Source organism: Phalacrocorax aristotelis, chromosome 7 (genome assembly GCF_949628215.1).
Source record: "Phalacrocorax aristotelis chromosome 7, bGulAri2.1, whole genome shotgun sequence".
Classification (NCBI taxonomy): domain Eukaryota; kingdom Metazoa; phylum Chordata; class Aves; order Suliformes; family Phalacrocoracidae; genus Phalacrocorax; species Phalacrocorax aristotelis.
In genome coordinates this window covers 53,856,885-53,874,618 of record NC_134282.1, presented here as the reverse complement: position 1 = coordinate 53,874,618, position 17,734 = coordinate 53,856,885, and the positions used below count along the sequence as shown (strand labels likewise).

The window sequence follows — 17,734 nt, the reverse complement described above, 5'->3', positions numbered from 1 at the left end:
ATCCTTTATCTTGAAAAGGGGTTAAAAATTTACACTGCAATAAAGATACTGTGTCAATCAATACAGAGAGCAAGTATTCTGAAGGTGCGTGGTACTTGAAACAAGAGCACTAAATCCCAAAGATTAAATGAAGTGCACATAATATTAATATTGTGCAGTTTACCAAGGATAACGTAAACCCAGGTATAAACTACTGCTTATCTCTGCATCTACTTGGTTAAAAAGCGATTAGCAGGTCAAGATACAGCACGCCTCTGCCACTTCCACTTTCATTGGAACTGTGTTCTCCCACTTCAAATTTGGAACAAATTTCCTTTGAAAAACCTCTATGACACTGCTTTGGTTTTAAGCTAAGATTATTAAATACTCAAAGTGTACACATGCATATCACCAACTTCAGTTAAAAGATGCTCAATCCTTTAACTGCAGACGCTGGCTGGAGGGCTATTTTTAATAGTCAGATTCACCCACCTTACCACCGAGAGCCGTTTTATCACAATCAAGGACCCAAACTGCACACTCAGATGATCTAGTGACAGATGTAGATGTATGCTTACATATAATTTTGAATAGCGTTTTCAGGTTAATGGAATACTAATTTTCTCAGGAGTATATCAAATGCTTAAGCACAGCAACAGATCTAAATTCAGCAATGGATCCCATCCCCACAAAGTTAACACACAGGTAAACACAAGCTAACCTCTACCAAATACATGTCCTAGAACAGCCACATTTTGATCAGATCAGTTTTGAGGGAATATTTAAAAAAAAAAAAAAAAAAAACCAAACCAAAAACAAAAACAACTTACTGGACAAAGAAGAGAAACTCTTAAGCTTGTTGTAGCTATTTCGCTGTCTGGATCGGCAGTCAGCTTCTCTTTAACTGTTATTTGAAAGAAGAAAGGTTTATTTTACAGTTGATTTACAACACAAATTGGACAATAGAGAAATAAAACAAGTCTGTAACTGTGTGCTAAATTATCAGTTTGCCATATCTACTGAAAGCAAGCAGCAGTGACTATTGTTTCTGACTCATGCAATAGCCATGTAACATAAGCAGTTTTTACTCTCTAGAAAGATCATAAACAATGATTCAAGAAGGTGAAAAGCAGGAAAAGCTCATCTTAAACCAAGATCCCTAGAAAATTTATTTATACAGAGGTGTCTCTTTTCATATACATGCAATTTTGTACTTGAAAGTTATTTAAAATCTACCAATAAGATGAGCCACACTGACTTCACTAGTAACTTCAAGGACGTTAAAAAAGATGTTAGCAACTCTCACATGGGCAAGCACCGCTGTAAACCTCTGAAATACTCATCAAGCAACCCTGTGACTTAAAATTGAAAAGCAAATTGAGAAATAGGAAATCAGAAGTTCCCTAACAAATTCTGGGATTTAAATAACCTGCAGTTAAATATTGCAGGGAAATATTAGCACTACAGAAGTCTTCAATCGCTATCCATCCTCTACTTTATACGTATAAGGACTGTTTTATAAGCGGTCATAGGTTAAATAAGTTCCACGATCTTCCTGCTCTATGAACTAACTAGACCTACACCCTCAATTCTCACCTTCTATACAAAGAGCAGTAGCCACCTGGAAACTCTACATTTTTGCGCATTTAAATCCTCATCCTGCATTAGCACAAGCCAATGCCCCAGCACTACATACCACTGGCTTTGTAGTATTTACTGGTGGACCAATTTCTTCCCTTTGGGGGAAGGTCCTGTGCTGTGTACAATGCTCATTATTTGAGCATTAAAGAGTATGACCAACAGCTGTCAGGTGTTGGTATTTTCACCCTCTTCCTGAAAAAGAAACATGCAGCAGCTCTTGCTTGCAATTTTATTATACAAACTTACCCCAACATGTACTTGTCAGAGAAACAACAAAGCAGCAAACCTCACATTTAAATTTGGAAGGGGGCTGGGAGGAGTACTGTGCTAGACCCTCTCTCTCCAGGAGCTCTCCCCACAATACCGTGCCAAAGGAACAAAAACTGTGTTGATGCAGACTTCCCTCCAGCATGTCAGCATCAAGGTTCGGCACCAGGCATTTAGTTCAGCTTGCTTGAGGTACTGAATTACCAGTTAACTATATAAATACAGTTGTTCTATTCTGAAGAAACAAAGCCAGTATGGCTGAACTGAAAGAGATTCTCTTGCATTTTTCCCTTCACAGTGTCAACAGGGTTCCTGGACTGGCTCCTAGTACAAACAAAGGCCTCTGAGTCTTTGAATTGGAACTGAATACAAAGAACACCACTATCAGATTCTCAAAACCCAGAGAATTGTAGGAAGTCCAAACCTCAGTTAGTACAGTCCTTTTTCAAATCTCCTTTTACAAAAGCTATTTCTCCTTTTTAAACAAGTAGTACATCAGACATACTTAGTGCTCTAGAATGATCGGGGTTCCGTATTCCTTTTGCTCGCAACCTCTGCAGTAACACCGTAGAGGACAGCTGCTTTACGAGATAGACTGCCATGGAATAGTTCTAGAAAACAGAACAAAAGATCAAAGTAAAAACCGTTTTAATCAAAAGATAGCTCGTGTTCCATACAACGCTTATGCAATTTGTTATGTGATTACAGGGCACCGTTTCTAAAGCAGCTACAAGAGTTTATATGGCAATTTTTCAGACCAGAGAAAACCCACCCTGCTTCAGAAAGTTCACGGGGCTGGAGTTTTAGAGATGCAACAAAAGTGACTTCACGCTTCACTGAGATTACATTTAGCTGCAAACCAAGCTACTAAAAGAGCATTTAAGACACTTCTGGAAGTTTTATATCTAACTCGGGATACACAGTCTACAGCCCATTTAAGAAGGGTAACTTTACATCAATATTGTTAGGTACCGCAGTTGCGTCAATACATCTAAGGGAAGATGTCAGGTCAAATATGATCAAAACTCTTTTTTTTTTTTTTTTAAATAAAAACTTATTTCATTTTCAAAATAGGAAAATCTGCAGTAATGCTTCTCCAAAAGCAATACATAAAAAGATGCATCATCTGCAGTATTTCCTACTCAGTCTGGAAGCACTAATCAACTTTCTCTTTTCTTACCTTCCTGTACTTACTGCCTATGAAATGCTAACGCTACTTCACTACGGAAGCTTAACAGAAGTCAGTCAAAGAGTTCAAGAGTTCAGTGGGGCCAAAATGTACTCCAGCGAATCTAGTCGGAGCAGGCAAGGAGTCACCGCTCCCACCCGTCTGTCCTTCCCCTCTTGAAGAGGTTAGGTCACTTCCCCGCCTCAGTCTCAACAGAACTGACCATGCAAATGTTCCTTATCAATGTCAGCAAAAAGCCAGGGATGCTCACTTCTGCCACTACAGAAGATAATCTGGCATACAAGCAGGTCAGATGCAGACCAAACATCAACTCTGCCAGCTCCCCTGTGAGCAGGGTAAGCCTTCCCTAGAGGGACAGAGCAGGAGCGGCAGGAGGACCGGCTCCTCCTGGCATCACTAATGGGTTTCAAACCACAGCCCGAGGTTTCTGAAGCTCTCGTTTTTCTTGTAAGCTACTAACAACGGCAGGCAATAACTATCTTTCTAAAAACATGGTATGGTACTATACATTCATCAGCAACACCCATCGCTCCCTCCCACCCCAAAATGGAAAGAACAAAATTTGTGCTCTCACACCAGGGTACATCAATTACTTTTAAATATAAACAGTATTCACTAAACCTGTAGCTGCACCCATATACTTTAAATTGAAAAATGAAAGTGTTCGCCCAGCAACTGCCACGTATGTTTCCACAAACAAAACAAAACAAAAAACGCATACAATTGTGACATCTACCATTATTTAGGATGCCACCAGAATCCAAAGATGGACTTTCAGTAATATATCTTGCCATGAAATTACACAAATTGGAATAGCATCAGAAACATCGTGTTTTTAATATTTTATTCTTACAATGAATGCTTCTCACATCGTTAAAAACCACTACTGCTTTAACTTGTTTGTTTAATGCCTCAATTAGTATAGAAGTTAGAAAAATGGTAATTAACATTGTGAAATTATTTACCGACAGCTTGAATCTACAAAGCTAGGAACTTGCCCAAGGCATCTTGTACAGAAGGCTCTTGAAACAGATTGTGTAAAAATCACAATTATGACTTCAGGAAAGGTAGAGTACACCCGTTGAGACATGAAACTGACTCTTACGGGAAGGGGAGGAGGAGAATTCAAATTTTGTACTATACAGGCACATCCAAATATAAAACTCCTCCTCACATTTAACCATCAAGGTCTCAAATGATCACTTCAGGAAGCGTTACCTCTCACGAGTGGGGAAGTTCTGACTGACAATTAATTCTCATGAAACACACTAAGAATTTGCCACTCTCTTCAGTTTTCTACTGTAAGTCACAAGTTAGCCAATATGGTTTTTGTAAGTGAAATATCTATGAAGCCTCAGAAACTAGCTAGTTCACACGAGACTAGCTTAGGGTCCACGCAGACTTGTGACATTTCTTTTCCCTAGATCCTCACTGGTGTTCTTAAGCAAAAGTGCAGCACTGTATTCTGAGCAATAACCAGGATTCATCAACTTGCGTGTAGGCACTTCTGCAATGCAAATCAAAACAGGTTCATTTTTAAATGCTTATTTCTGATACCTGCAGTTCTCGTTAGATAAAAGGAGGTTTTAAATAAAAAAAAAAAAAAAAATAATCCAACCATCATTTATTCTATAATCTGAATGGAGACTGTTTTACGCTCCACAAGAAATTCATCATGAAATACCATTGTGATGTTTTATAACTGGCTATTGTGCATGATTGGGCTGTAAGCATTTTTCCACTCTGGCTCAGGAATCCTGGGCTTTGCGCACTGACAAATTCTTGTACAAGGTTTCATCTCAGGGCAACTCTCGGGACTTCTAAAACCAGGATGGTTGCAATGGCAAAGCCACCGTTTTTCAAGTACATGTTGACTCTGTAACATGTATCTAGCAGGGGTTTTTTTGCCATCAGTGAAAGCAGCGCACTAATTCACAGACTAATTTATTGAAGTAACTTTTTGCAGCATGTTCCAGATTTAATTAGCCCAGTGGAACATCAGCAATTTTATAATACCAATTGTAATATTCTCCCCACAGACACAAAAAAGTTATAAAAACATGACTTTTTAAATATTAAGTATAAGGATAGCAGTTACGAGAACAGAAATATAAAAAAGGCAAATTGAATCTCCTGGGCCCTGCTGAGTTGCTATGCTTTGTGTCCACGTTTACACAGTTATAAAAGACCACTCTGTGCTGAACGTCACATGCAAGTTACAAGTTGACACCAAGATAAGGTTTGTCAAGCCCCCAAAATCCGGAAGAGCTTGAGGTCTGAAGTTAAGACAAAGTTGTATAGACTGTCTTCATCTTATTACCTGGGCCCTCAATGAGTCACAAAAATAGGCAGGTGGGGGGTGAAGAGGGAGAGGTTACACGAAAAAGATTTGAGAGCTACTGATCTAAGGGAACATGTCATATCTGCCTAACATAAAGCAGTACAATCAAAAGAAGGAACAGTCTACTGCTAAACCATAAAGGATTTTCTGCACAATTAAACTTGCTTATCTTTCACATCTTTCAAACAGATGCCAAAGCAGAAACTAATAAGCCTTAGACAGCATGATGTACCAAAGTTACTTACTCTTCCAATTTCTGCAGTCCATGAAACAACGATTGTGTTTGGTACCGTCGTAGATAATCTGACGAGTGAGGTAATGTTGATTGGTCGGCTAGGTCGCTTTGGTTCGACACCATTTTTGGTTGGTGGAAGATAGCCCTAGAAATCAAAGTATTTTTTCCCCTCAGCAAAGATGAAAAGAAATACTGCTTTTGCCTTCTTCCCCTCTCACCACAACCCTGCCCCAATAAAAGCTGAACCAGCCTCCCTCTTCTATTTAAAGACAGATATATAAAAATAAATATATATATATAAAAATCAGACAATAAAGTATCAGGTGTTTTACAAGCTCTTTCTGCTTACACAGAGCCTTGCACCTTCCAAATCCAAATCCTGCCCACCAGAATATTAAAAGGCACCTTTGCCATCTCCCCCCTCTCAGTACTGCTATTCCAACTTGCCTGGCTAACCTTGCCCACTGCCCCAGCACTGTAAGCTGACGTTTTTCTCTTCAGTCCTGCTGGTCAGTGACGGTCTATTCCCTGCACAGACGACCTCTAAAAGAGTCCAACTTCAGCCAGACTCACTGGATGTTTGTCAAACAAAAATTTACTGTTACTTTTTTTGAAAATTAATCTTCTGGATCTGCTGGCTGGTCTCCTGAGAAACAGTTTACTTAACTGTATTTTCCATTCATCCATCTTCATTCAAATGCTCCAAAATGCGAAAACAAAGGTTAGGATGAATTCTCAGGCTAATTTCTTACAGACAGTTCCCTAATAATGCTATCTAATTATGTATATCAAAATAACACCTTACTTACTGGAAGGCTGCATGGTTTCCCATTTACTTTCACACACAGATTGGGTGGGAAGTGATCTTCTTGTGGACAACTGGTTTCTGATAAACAAAACCTAAAAGCAAAGAATTTCCATCATCTTTCACTTCTCAAGTGATTTAAAGATCACCTCTTCCTAGAAGGATATTTTTTTCCTCTCCACTGAGTTATGAAAGCATGGCAAATCTTGCTAAAAACAGCCCTCAAATTAGCTGTACAGATCATTAAGCAGGGAAGCCCCCCAAAATTACAGGTTTGGATCAAGATGGCTGTAGGTTCCTCCTCAGATTTCTTGAATTGCTCAGACCGACTCTGACTCATTCGGTTATGCAGGTTCCTGTTACAAAAGATAGATCACCCGAATTTCTTTCCTACCATTTCTCCAGCGTGACCTCTTGATACAAGACTAGGGTTTCACAAAATATACAACCTCTTCAACTGTTAAATAAACCAGCTTTAGCCACAGCACCAAATGCTATCCCCATGCCTATGTCAAGCCTCTTACTTAAGTTCAGACAGTTTTATTTATTTACTTAAGTTCAGACAGGCTTGTTTGCTGCTGAAACCACAATAAGACACACCCTTCCTTGTCCTACAAAACGTGTGTAGGCCAAGATCACAGACAATAGGCGTTCAAAGGGCCAAAAAGAGCCCCTCAACTCCACTGGTTTTCCTCCAGGGGACCTGCCCCATCCACACAAATGTACCATCACATCAGGGTATAGCTATTCAACACAGCTGCACCTCCCAGGCTGCTGCTCTCAAAAAGGGGGAGCTACCTTCTGTCCCTGTTTTCCCCCGTGCTCGCCTCATCCCTCCATCCATCTGACCCAACACCAAGCCACCCTGACCTGCTGATGGTATCCCAGCAAGCAAGACCCAAAAGCAATCGCTTTCCGGCTGGCGAGTTGACAGTTCACTATGCCCCCACGACCAGGGGTTTGAAAGGCAAGACAGTAGTTTCTGACAACAGCAAGCTCTGAACTCAACTCTGCTCACAGCCCTCTGCAGAATTACAGGGAGACATAGGATTTAATCAACTAATGATACACTTGCCAAAACCTCTAAAACAACCAACAGGTTAAGACCCCATCTGGTCATTCCCAAAGTCTTGCCTCCCATTGCCTAAAGAGAAGCAGACCTTGGGTTGCCATGCCCAGCAAATACTGTGTTTGACATCTCTAGTAGGAAAAATAATCCTCCCTGCATGCAGATTTTGAAGGCCCAGGCACCTGGAATCTGACCGATGTGGAGCTAAAGGAGCATATGCACAATCTAAAATAACAAAATGAAGAAAATCAGCCGGCTATAGCTAAGTACATGCAGTGTTCTGACATGCCAGATATCAGGCCACCAGCAACTTCAGGAAAGCTGCATATAACAAGGACAAGTAGTTAAGTCTGCCCTTTTCAAAGCATCCAACAGCAAGCTTTTCTCAAGGACACAACTGTATGAGACCCTTCTCCATAAATGAAAGCCCAACCTGCTGGGGAGCATCTCTGATATATTTTAAAAAAAAACAGGACCAAGAACAGGAGATACAAATACATACCTTAGCTGGACCTGTACTGTGAAGTCACATTTGGTCCCAGAAATATCCCTAAAAACAACAGAACACAGGTTAAAACATATTTTTTACACCACAGGTGCATCCATATTTTCTCAGAGATTGCTGTAAGTTCAATGTATGTAAACCACACCTTCCGGTATCTATAGTGGCTACCACACTTCCCTCCTCCTGGTCAGACAAACCACCACTCTCAAGACACACTAAAACGTACGCTTTTTATTTTTCAAGGTAAATAAATCAACTACATTCTCATCTGACCTCTACCACTTCCTCTTTTTTTTGTATACTATAAAGAAAATTCTGATGGGTCACTATGAAGTACCTCTTTACAGCGAATAAACATAGAACTTGACAAAGGATCTGACTGATGGCGAGAAAGGGCTTCAGGAAGGAGAGTTGTGTATTTGTACAGGAGAGACCTGCCCAGTACTCACTGGACAGTGGTGGTATTTGTCTCCTCCTCACCCTTTTCCTCTCCATCAGCTTAAATACAAAGGAGAAAAGAATTCCAAGAAAAGTATTCTCTGCGGTGCTACACACACCTGTGTGCTTTAAGATCACATTTCAAAATGAAAGCTGTTGTAAGCTAGTTCTTTTTTTAAAATTTATTTTTATTTAAATACTGTATTACTGATCAAACTCACTCACATTGAACTGCTGATTTGCTGCACTTGTTGTGGCGTCAGTGCAAATGCAAAGCAGGTTTCTCGAAATCGCTGACTATTATCTGATGCTAGAAGAAAACAAGAGATCATCACTTTAAAAACAGCAGAACGATCTCCTTTCATTAAAGTGTCTACATATATATACACACATTTTTAAAGCAAGCCCAATAGCATGACACACATCTGTTTCTGCAATTTTAGAGCCAACAAGAAAGTTGCCATTTAAACCCTGCTGTAAATGAAAATACAATAAACAAACTTTATATGCATATAAAGTATACATTAAAAAATATGATACAGATAACCGCAAAGCTGAGATAAATCAGCTTAAGACTTTCTATCAGTCATGGTAACTTAACACTAAATGTTCTTTGATATTAAATAAAAAAAGCCTTAAGAATTCTCATCAATCACTTTATTTCCTTTAACACCCATGATCATGGACGAGCCTGTAAACGTATACAGAGTGACCGAGAAGTACAACACATGGAACTTCTCGTGTTTCAGTCAGGTATTTTATGGAGTTCAACGCACCAAATATATAATATGCAAACAACTCATGAGATACGCAAGTATGAAATCTGGTTTTCAAGTCGTCCAACTCTGTGCCACAGTGCTCCGGAACAAAACAAACACTACTTAAGAACTAATGCACCTGCTGAAAAAATCAAAGTAGTGTTAAACATCTCCAAAAGAGCGCTTATATCTAATACACATCCCTTCAACGGGGCTACACGCACCACTGCGGTACAGAACCACACACAAAGGCAATGGAAATGGCTTTAAAAAAATAAATAAAATAAAATTTAAAGTAAGAGAGAGAGAAAAGCATCTCCCCAGAGAACTGTTCAACATGCTCACCAACACATGTATTGAAGTGAAAGTTGTAAGAAGCTTGCCATTCAATTTCATTACTCGTAATAATTTTATAAGGTTATGAATAACTATATTGTGTATTAAACACTCGATAAATTTATCGTTTTTTGTTTTACTATAATACACTTCCTGACTCATCCCTGAGTGACAGATGAGCGAATACTTCAGGGTGATACTTGAGATATTTTGTTAAAACAGCATGTGGTAGGTTGGAACCAACAATAGAATAGACATTGACTCAGTATAAATATTAGCAGGAGCAATCTCACAAAATTACATTCATATCTTTCTTGTATGACAATGCCACAAGATCTGTACATTTTATTACATTATATGCAACAACCACATGCAGTTCATTATCAGTTGCTCTAAAGACAGATGGGCAAGAATAGGTAATATATACCAAAGAGCAACTTCTGTGAAAATACTAGCAACAGTAAATCTTTTTAAAAGCATTAAGTTATACAAAGACCTTTTTCTATTTTTATATGCATATATTTCCTCTTTTTTTTTTTTCCCAATAATAAATTCTACCGTAATGTCCAAAAGCACCATCTGGGCTAGGGTGCGGCACGCAGCCTCAAGTTAATGTTTAGTTAGACACTCATGCCTCCAACACCTATTTCTATTTTAATACATTTTTCAATTACATGTCTTCAAATGAGAAACACGCAGGGCTTAAAATGGCAGCCACTCATGTTATCACAGTGTAAGAATTTGCAGGAAATACAAACACAATGTATACAATTAACAATGAAAATCTTATAATATTTGGTCTTCAATATAATTTTATACTTATTTTTAGTTATAAATTGAAAGATCAGAATTATATACTGTAATCAACAAAAGATGAATTAGCAACGCCAATGCACTGCAGACCAGAGAACTGAATGCATTCAGGTTATTATTTCTTATTTCCACATGGTTAAAGGTGGTCTTCAACTGTCAGTTTTATTTTCCTCCCGTGTATTATTTGATTTACCCTAGAAACTGTCAGTTCTGGCTTTATCAGAGTAGTTCTGGAAGGTCTTTGCAAACATTTGTTGTGAATTTCAACACCTCTACTTGAAAAACAAGGCTGATGAACATTTAACTAAGGCTACCTTCATTTAAAACTTAATTATCCAAAGAAGTTAAAGAGCAATTTTCAAAAGTCTAAACTCAGATCTCCCCAGAAATCTTCTTCCCTTTCAGCTGCTCATCTTTTTTGCCTTTTTTTTTTTTGTTTTGCAGCATCCTCAAATATAAAGATAAGAATCAAGCAGGTAATATGGCTTTTTGCAAGCTGTAGAAAGAAGGGAGGAGCAAAATAATTGTTAGCAAAACAGCACAACTCCAAAAAATTCAATCCTTTTCCTCTGTTTGTTGCTGGTTGGTATTAATGCAAGATGTGTTTTTGCTAAACAGTGATACATGATCTTGAAAAGTGCGTTTCTAACTTCTATATTTAGTTTCATCATGCTCATTGGCCAATTAAAGCATTATAAACTAAAATGGCAAAAAATAAAGAAGTATGTTCTTCAGTGGTGACACAAGAGCTTTCGTAATTCCCGTTTTCTTCATAAGCTATAGTTCGGGCACATTTACAAGCCAGTAAATAGCCTCTGCTTAAATCTAAAGTTTTCACAACAGCCGCTTCGAACTTGTACTGTTAAAACACCACAGAAATCTGGCATTACGAGTAACTGCGCTGTGCACGTTACAGTTAATGAACTTACTCTTTAACTAGAGTCCACCTAAAACAAAAAAGGCAAGGAGGAAGGCTTTGGGGTTGAGGGGAGGCTGGCTGGTCGGTTGGTTTTAACACTGTCACTTTCGACTGAGAACAAAAAGGCCTCCAACATTTCTTCTTATGCTGGCTATTAAGTTCACATGCACTCATCTTAATAACTGTGAGCAAAAGTCTGTGAGCTGATAGATCAATGGTCCCCCCCAGTGATCGGAGATGTACTTCATCACATGCCGCTTTATCTTTTCTTAGCTGTAAAACAGCATTAATATACACAAGCCGTGTTTTCAATACATTGCTTTTGTGTACAAGCAATCATTGTGATTACCACGGGAGCACGGCCAAATTGCAAAGAAGGAACGAACAACTAAACAACTTGTTAATTAGGCAAAGACGATCCAAAAGCCAATCACAGGATTCCAAAACCCTTGACAGATTGAGCAGTAGAGACAGAGGAAGACAGACAAGAAGCTACGTTACTCTAAACTAGAAGACAGCTGCAGTCAGGCTCTTGAACTAGTATTAGGATACAGCTCTGCCCCTTGGACGTGTAACTACCAACTGGAAAAAGAGCAAATTTAAACACCCATTGCCCAACTCAGTGCATGCTACCATAAGAAAGTCTTACCTCTACGAACAGGCACATTTCAACAAATTATAAAGACAGAATTTGACTCTTTACGTATGGCACAATATTAAGAAACGGCAAGAACAAACTATGCAATGAACAAACACAGTCAGTTTAATCCAAACACAAAACAGCTTGTAAAAGAGGTCAGGAACAGTGAAAATACTAGGCTATCACAGAGGAAAACATGGTTAAGGTTTACAAGGGCTGTCATGGTTAAAAGCATTACTTCCATTTTCCAGCTTTCAGTTAAGATCCCGCAGTTGCCACTCTAACACCAACGCACCGGGACAACCTCCACCTGCCCATGCTGCAGGGAACCCGGCCCCCCGCGCAGGAACAGCGTTTGCCAGCCAGGCTGCAGAAGGGAAGGTAGGGCAAGATATACCCTCCAGTTGCAAAATCACGGCAAGTTAATTCAAGCAGAGGTCAGCTAACTACGGCAAGGAAAAGTCAACAGCTTCATAAAGACTCTGCCTACCATACCAGAAAACCAACTGCCCGTTTGCTTTGCTGCCTGACGTGCCATTGCAAACCAAAGCTGCGAGGGGGTTTGTCTTGGAGGGGATGGGGGACACAGAAGGGGCAAGTTAGGGAGGAAGACCTTGGTTGCAGGCCTGGGGCTTGCCTGGGAGGAAGGGGGATACACGGCAAACAAAAGCAAAAGCATCCTCTAGAAGGGAGACAAAATACTTTTTTTCTTTGTGGTTTTCCCTAATCTTCTCCCATTTTTTTCACACAATCTTTTTATATCCGTATCTATTGTTTCTAGATCCACTTACCCTACAAACGATGCATGAAAACTTCAACAAAACACATTAAACGGTTCACTTTGCAGCTTTACTATTAAATACTGGGCTCCCAGGCTCACCTATGACTATGCAAACTCCCCTGGTTCTAAGGTCTTCAGACTTCGGAAATCTGGAATTTAAGTGTGTAGAAAAGCTAACGGGTTTCTATTAATCCATCTGGTGCATCTGCTGTGTTTAGGAACACCGAACAGATCCTGGCAAGTCAAGCACATCATTTACTTTTAAAGTTCTGGAGTATGACCTAAACCAGAAATATGCAAATATACAGTTTTATACAAGAAAATCATGTTGATGGTTAGAAACATGCAGCCATGCCTTGCAAACAACTATTATTATTTAACAAAAGAAAGGCAAAAATAGATCTCCAATTGAAAACCGAGTGGATGAAAATAGAATTTATAATCTAATAAAGCTGGAATCTAGCCAGGACAACAGAGTTAATAATGAACATTCTTAAGAAAGCTGCCAGGAATGCTTTTTCTGGAGGGGCTGGGTTTTGGTTTGGTGGGGGATTTTGGGGGTTGGTTTTGTTTCGGGTTTTTTTTGCGGGGGGAGGGTTGGTTTTCGGGTTTGGTTTGTTTTTTTTTTAAATAACTGAATTATTAAACATTATAACCTTTTCTTTAGCACTCGGAATGGTACAGAGCTTGGAGGATTAGTCAGGAGAGGTTTATAGGCCATGTCTCCTTTGCAATCTCAGAAAGGAGGTACTATGCACAAATGTCTAATGGACTTTTTTTTTTTTTTAATTTACTTATAAAGAACAAAGGTACAGTAATTTAAAAAAATAATAATCACAAGCATCACTTTACCTTGCTGCTAAAAAATTTCCTGAATAATTGAGAGATTTGAAAGGGCAGGTTTTGAAAGTATAATAAAAAGCTTTTCAAGCAGACTTATGTAATTAAATGGGTGTCAACAAGAACAGTTTCAGACAAGCCATATAAAAATCCACTTCTCATCTTACTGGAATCTTACCATTTTTGAGGGGGTGCTGAAGGGGGGCGGGCAGAGTGTTTACTACTTCCTCATTCATCCAGCTTAAATCCAGGAAAGGCATTGAACCAAATCCACATTTTCTTGTAATCACACACAGGTATTTATTAAGAACCAGCACAAGCTCAGGTCCCTTGCCTCTGCAGGTCCCCAACATTAGTACAACACACTAATATGCCTAAAACATTGCAAAAACATTACAGAGCAGAGTTTCTTCTGCAAAGCTATTCTTTTTACCGATTCACTATCACCACAGTTTCCTGAATTATTTCATGCTTACCTCATTCAAGTAATGATCCAAACAGCATATGGGATTGGTATACATTGAAAGCGACCCAATCATGCCTTGCTTGGATACCTTGTTACACATTTCACATGAGTAATAAGTTTTCAAAATTTGAGCAAAAGCTATTTTAATACATAAGAGTATCATTCACAGGACCAAAACACTTAAAATTCTATATGAATGTATATGTGTGTATACACACACACACGTGTGTGTATAGAGACAATGAATATATTACTTAAGTAATAATAATGATTCATAAAAAACATTTCCTACCACTTTTATTTTTATTTTGGAAAAACCCTATAGCACTAGAGTGAAAAAAAGAACTCAGCTTGAGTGGCTGCATTTTCTACAGCTCTAAAAATATTCTGTTCCACCTCACCAGTACCCACGGCTAAAAATAGCCACACAATCTTTCTGCAGTAAAATACCTCTTGCTGTCTTGAGAAAAAGCCAGTCTCTAAATTTCCATTCAAGAACAGATACCTTAAAGTCTTTAATCAATCTTATGTTATCGCATTGTTGAGGTGGCGATGCTTCCTAACGCACCTGCAGCTGACCATCATGCTGCCAACATACTAAGGTTCATCTTTTCCATCTATCATCACCGAGCGCAGCTTATTAAATTGTGCAGGCAATACGTTACCTTCCAATACAGAAAGATACTTGGACTAAAATTAAACTCACACTTTACACGGCAGTAATTACCTAGGTTCAAGCCACAAGAAAAGCTATTGTTGAATTGGCCTATTACCAATGACTTCCAACAAGAGCATGTTTATTCCTGAAGGCAAAAACAGTTAAGGAAGAGTATCAGGACTATAGCAAATTTTTGCTAAATGCTATAAGATAAACAAGAGATGTTTAATTGGTTATTCACTAACCTAACACAGTACATAATTTTGATCAGTTATATTTGTCAAAATATTAGCCAGAAAAAACCTAAACATTGTAGAAGTTGTCAACCCAACACATAAATAATTCTTGCTTATCTTCCCCAGGTAGGCCAGGTACCTCATTTTGTTGCAGCACAGGCATTTTGCTTTCTTCTCAAACAAAAGAAGGCATTGTATCAATTTATGTTCAAACCTCTTTCAAATATCACTGCTGAAAATTTAATACACTGCCTCCAAGCTAGACCCAAATTACTGCATTTAGATTAAGGCACAGAAAACGTTTACCTTTTAAAAAGGTAAAATTTAGACAGGCTTTGAATTATGTTCAATCGCAGCAGCAGCCAGGAAATTCGTAACACAATACCACATACACATAGCTCCTTGTAACGTAGTTTGTCCAAAACCTCTTGTATCAATCCTGAACAGGGTTCATTTATACAACGGCTTTTGGAGGAGAGATCAAATGTCCGTGGACAGTGCACTGCAATATCTGTACGTAAGCAGAAACCAAGCAGCTACGTGGGAGAGAAACAAGAGGATACACCTTAATGGGGGGATCTACAACATTTCAGGATGTATCATTAGCCCTTTTAAAACCACCACAATTTATGAAGTTCTTGGGTAACGCAAGTCTTTATACATAAACACTTCCTTTCTATTAACCACAACCTCTTAGCACCAAGCTCCTGCCATCTTCTGGAATCAAGCAGCTGTACCTTTTAAACGACAACCCACCATACCCTTTATTTCCTGCTACCCATTAAATGCATTCATAGTGGGCAATATCAGGTCTGCCCCAGCTAGACTCCTCCCCGGAGAGCCACCCTCTCCCCTGGAAGGCAGGAAAAAGCCTCTTGCTAATTGCTACAGCCCCGTCAGACCAGGCCAAAGCCAGACCCAACGCCTTGGCCAGCTGCATGCCTGACATCTACGAGCAGGGCTGAGGGCAATGCAGAAGCGCAGCATGCCCCACAGAAGCCACGGGCTTTGGCAGCTCAGCCATACCGAGCTCACATCCAGCACCAGGAGAAATCCCAGATTCCCGTTTCTGTTCTGTCACTCACTGTGACACCTTGGCCGTTTCACTTCATTTCACTTATCACAATGGATGTTGCACAACCTTAACATTTCAAAACACTTCAAAACTACTTGAAGGGAAGCATTTTAGTAAACATACAAATCACTCTTTCCTTGACAGTGGTGACTAGCTCTTAACCCACTTCCATAGGTTACAACTGCACTACACTCACAAATACGCTGCATTACCGTGAAGTGACAATGCCACGTTCTTCAGCTTAAAACAGATGAAAAACTGAACTCAGGTTCTGGTCAATCTGCTGCATTTATCACTTAAGACCATTTTTAGATTCTGTCTTTTAACAGTTAATACTCAGAAGGAATAGGCAGAGCTACACTGGGGGTGGGAAAGGCAGGGAGTAGAAACACGAAGGAGCTTATTTGAAATAGTGCCTAAATATATATATATGAAAATAGGCTGGAAATACTCCAAGGGCTACAATTAATTCATAAATATTACGTATCTTATAACTCTATGATACATTGTATAAATGGAATAGAACAACTGGAAACTGTGCAATTGGACAGATATTTATATTTGATTATTTTTTAATCAGTCATGTATTAGAGCATTTCTAAGCAATGGGGATTTCTGAAGACCTACAGGAAGTATTAAGGGACAACTTCATGCTGACCTTCAATGCCAGAACACTCTGCCCTCCCCGCCTACCTCTCTGGAGTAAATACCCACCTAGTCCAGCTCTCCTCTTGCCGCGGCACCTCCTGGGCTCACAGATCGACATTGCACATCTGTTCCATCCCTTTGCCAGAGGGAAGGAACATCACTGGATCCTCCGTACTCAAGTTAAATCACTTGATTTCTTTAGACACCTACATATACATCCCAGAACTTAACTGCTGCCATTCAGGCTTGAAAATTTTAGCCTCTCCTCCTAAGAGTACTGACAGCAGTTAAACACTTCAAATGAGAAGTACCAAAAACCTAGCACTGTCATGTCCCTACACTGGCTATCCTGCTTCTAGCGCACTTTTACCCTCAGCAAGAAAGTTGCACATTTTATAAGGTTAACAGGAAAGGCAAAAAAATAAGTTCAAAGCTCATGATTAGATCATAGAGTCCCTAGTAAGCTCTCTACCAGGACTAGCACAACCCATATCACCTTTTTCCAAAAGCCATCATAAAGGGAGGTAAAAGTATCTCTGAAAGACTCCAAGATTTTCAAGACCCAGCAGCATTTCCAACAACGACTAAGTGTTCTCAGCATCTTGGTTGCAAGAGAAAAACCTTAAAAAAAAAAAACCACCATATTGCAATAGCACAGCTTCCTCTCCTGTGCTATGCGACCACCGCTGCTGGGCCTCAAGCTCTCCAAACACTTAAAAGGGATACTACTCCAAGCTTAGATTGGTTCACTGATTATTAATGGATTACTCACAGGCTTTGAGTCAACCGCATGGTCTGCCGTAATTCATTCTACTAAAAGCTTTAATTAGAATCACAGAACATAGTGAGTTGGAAGCAACCCACAGGTATCATCAAGCCCAATTCCTTATCAAATTATCAGTTATCAAAGAGATATCCTAATTTGATCTTGGGAAGCAAAGTGGCTTCCTAGATCCATCCACATCAGAGCAGCAGTGTCTGAAAACATCCATATCCTGTAAGGTCCTGGAATTTGTGTGATCTCAGTTCTACGTATGAAGAGATTGAGCAATCAGCTACGGAGCGCAGTAATAAATTATACTCCTTTTCTTGGAG

At 39.3% G+C, this 17,734-nt stretch overlaps 1 protein-coding gene across 2 annotated transcripts in view; it reads right to left on the bottom strand.

Moving 5' to 3' along the window:
• The window catches only part of PIAS1 (protein inhibitor of activated STAT 1), a 64,996-nt gene that overhangs the window by 12,933 nt on the left and 34,329 nt on the right, over nucleotides 1–17,734 (bottom strand). For both annotated transcript variants that reach the window (XM_075100782.1, XM_075100783.1), the window contains exons 3-8: nucleotides 8,695–8,779; nucleotides 8,029–8,076; nucleotides 6,462–6,552; nucleotides 5,663–5,797; nucleotides 2,393–2,498; nucleotides 810–883 (exon numbers count right to left, since the gene is read on the bottom strand). In XM_075100782.1, coding sequence (XP_074956883.1) covers nucleotides 810–883; nucleotides 2,393–2,498; nucleotides 5,663–5,797; nucleotides 6,462–6,552; nucleotides 8,029–8,076; nucleotides 8,695–8,779 — 539 coding nt within the window. The remainder of the gene's footprint in view (nucleotides 1–809; nucleotides 884–2,392; nucleotides 2,499–5,662; nucleotides 5,798–6,461; nucleotides 6,553–8,028; nucleotides 8,077–8,694; nucleotides 8,780–17,734) is intronic.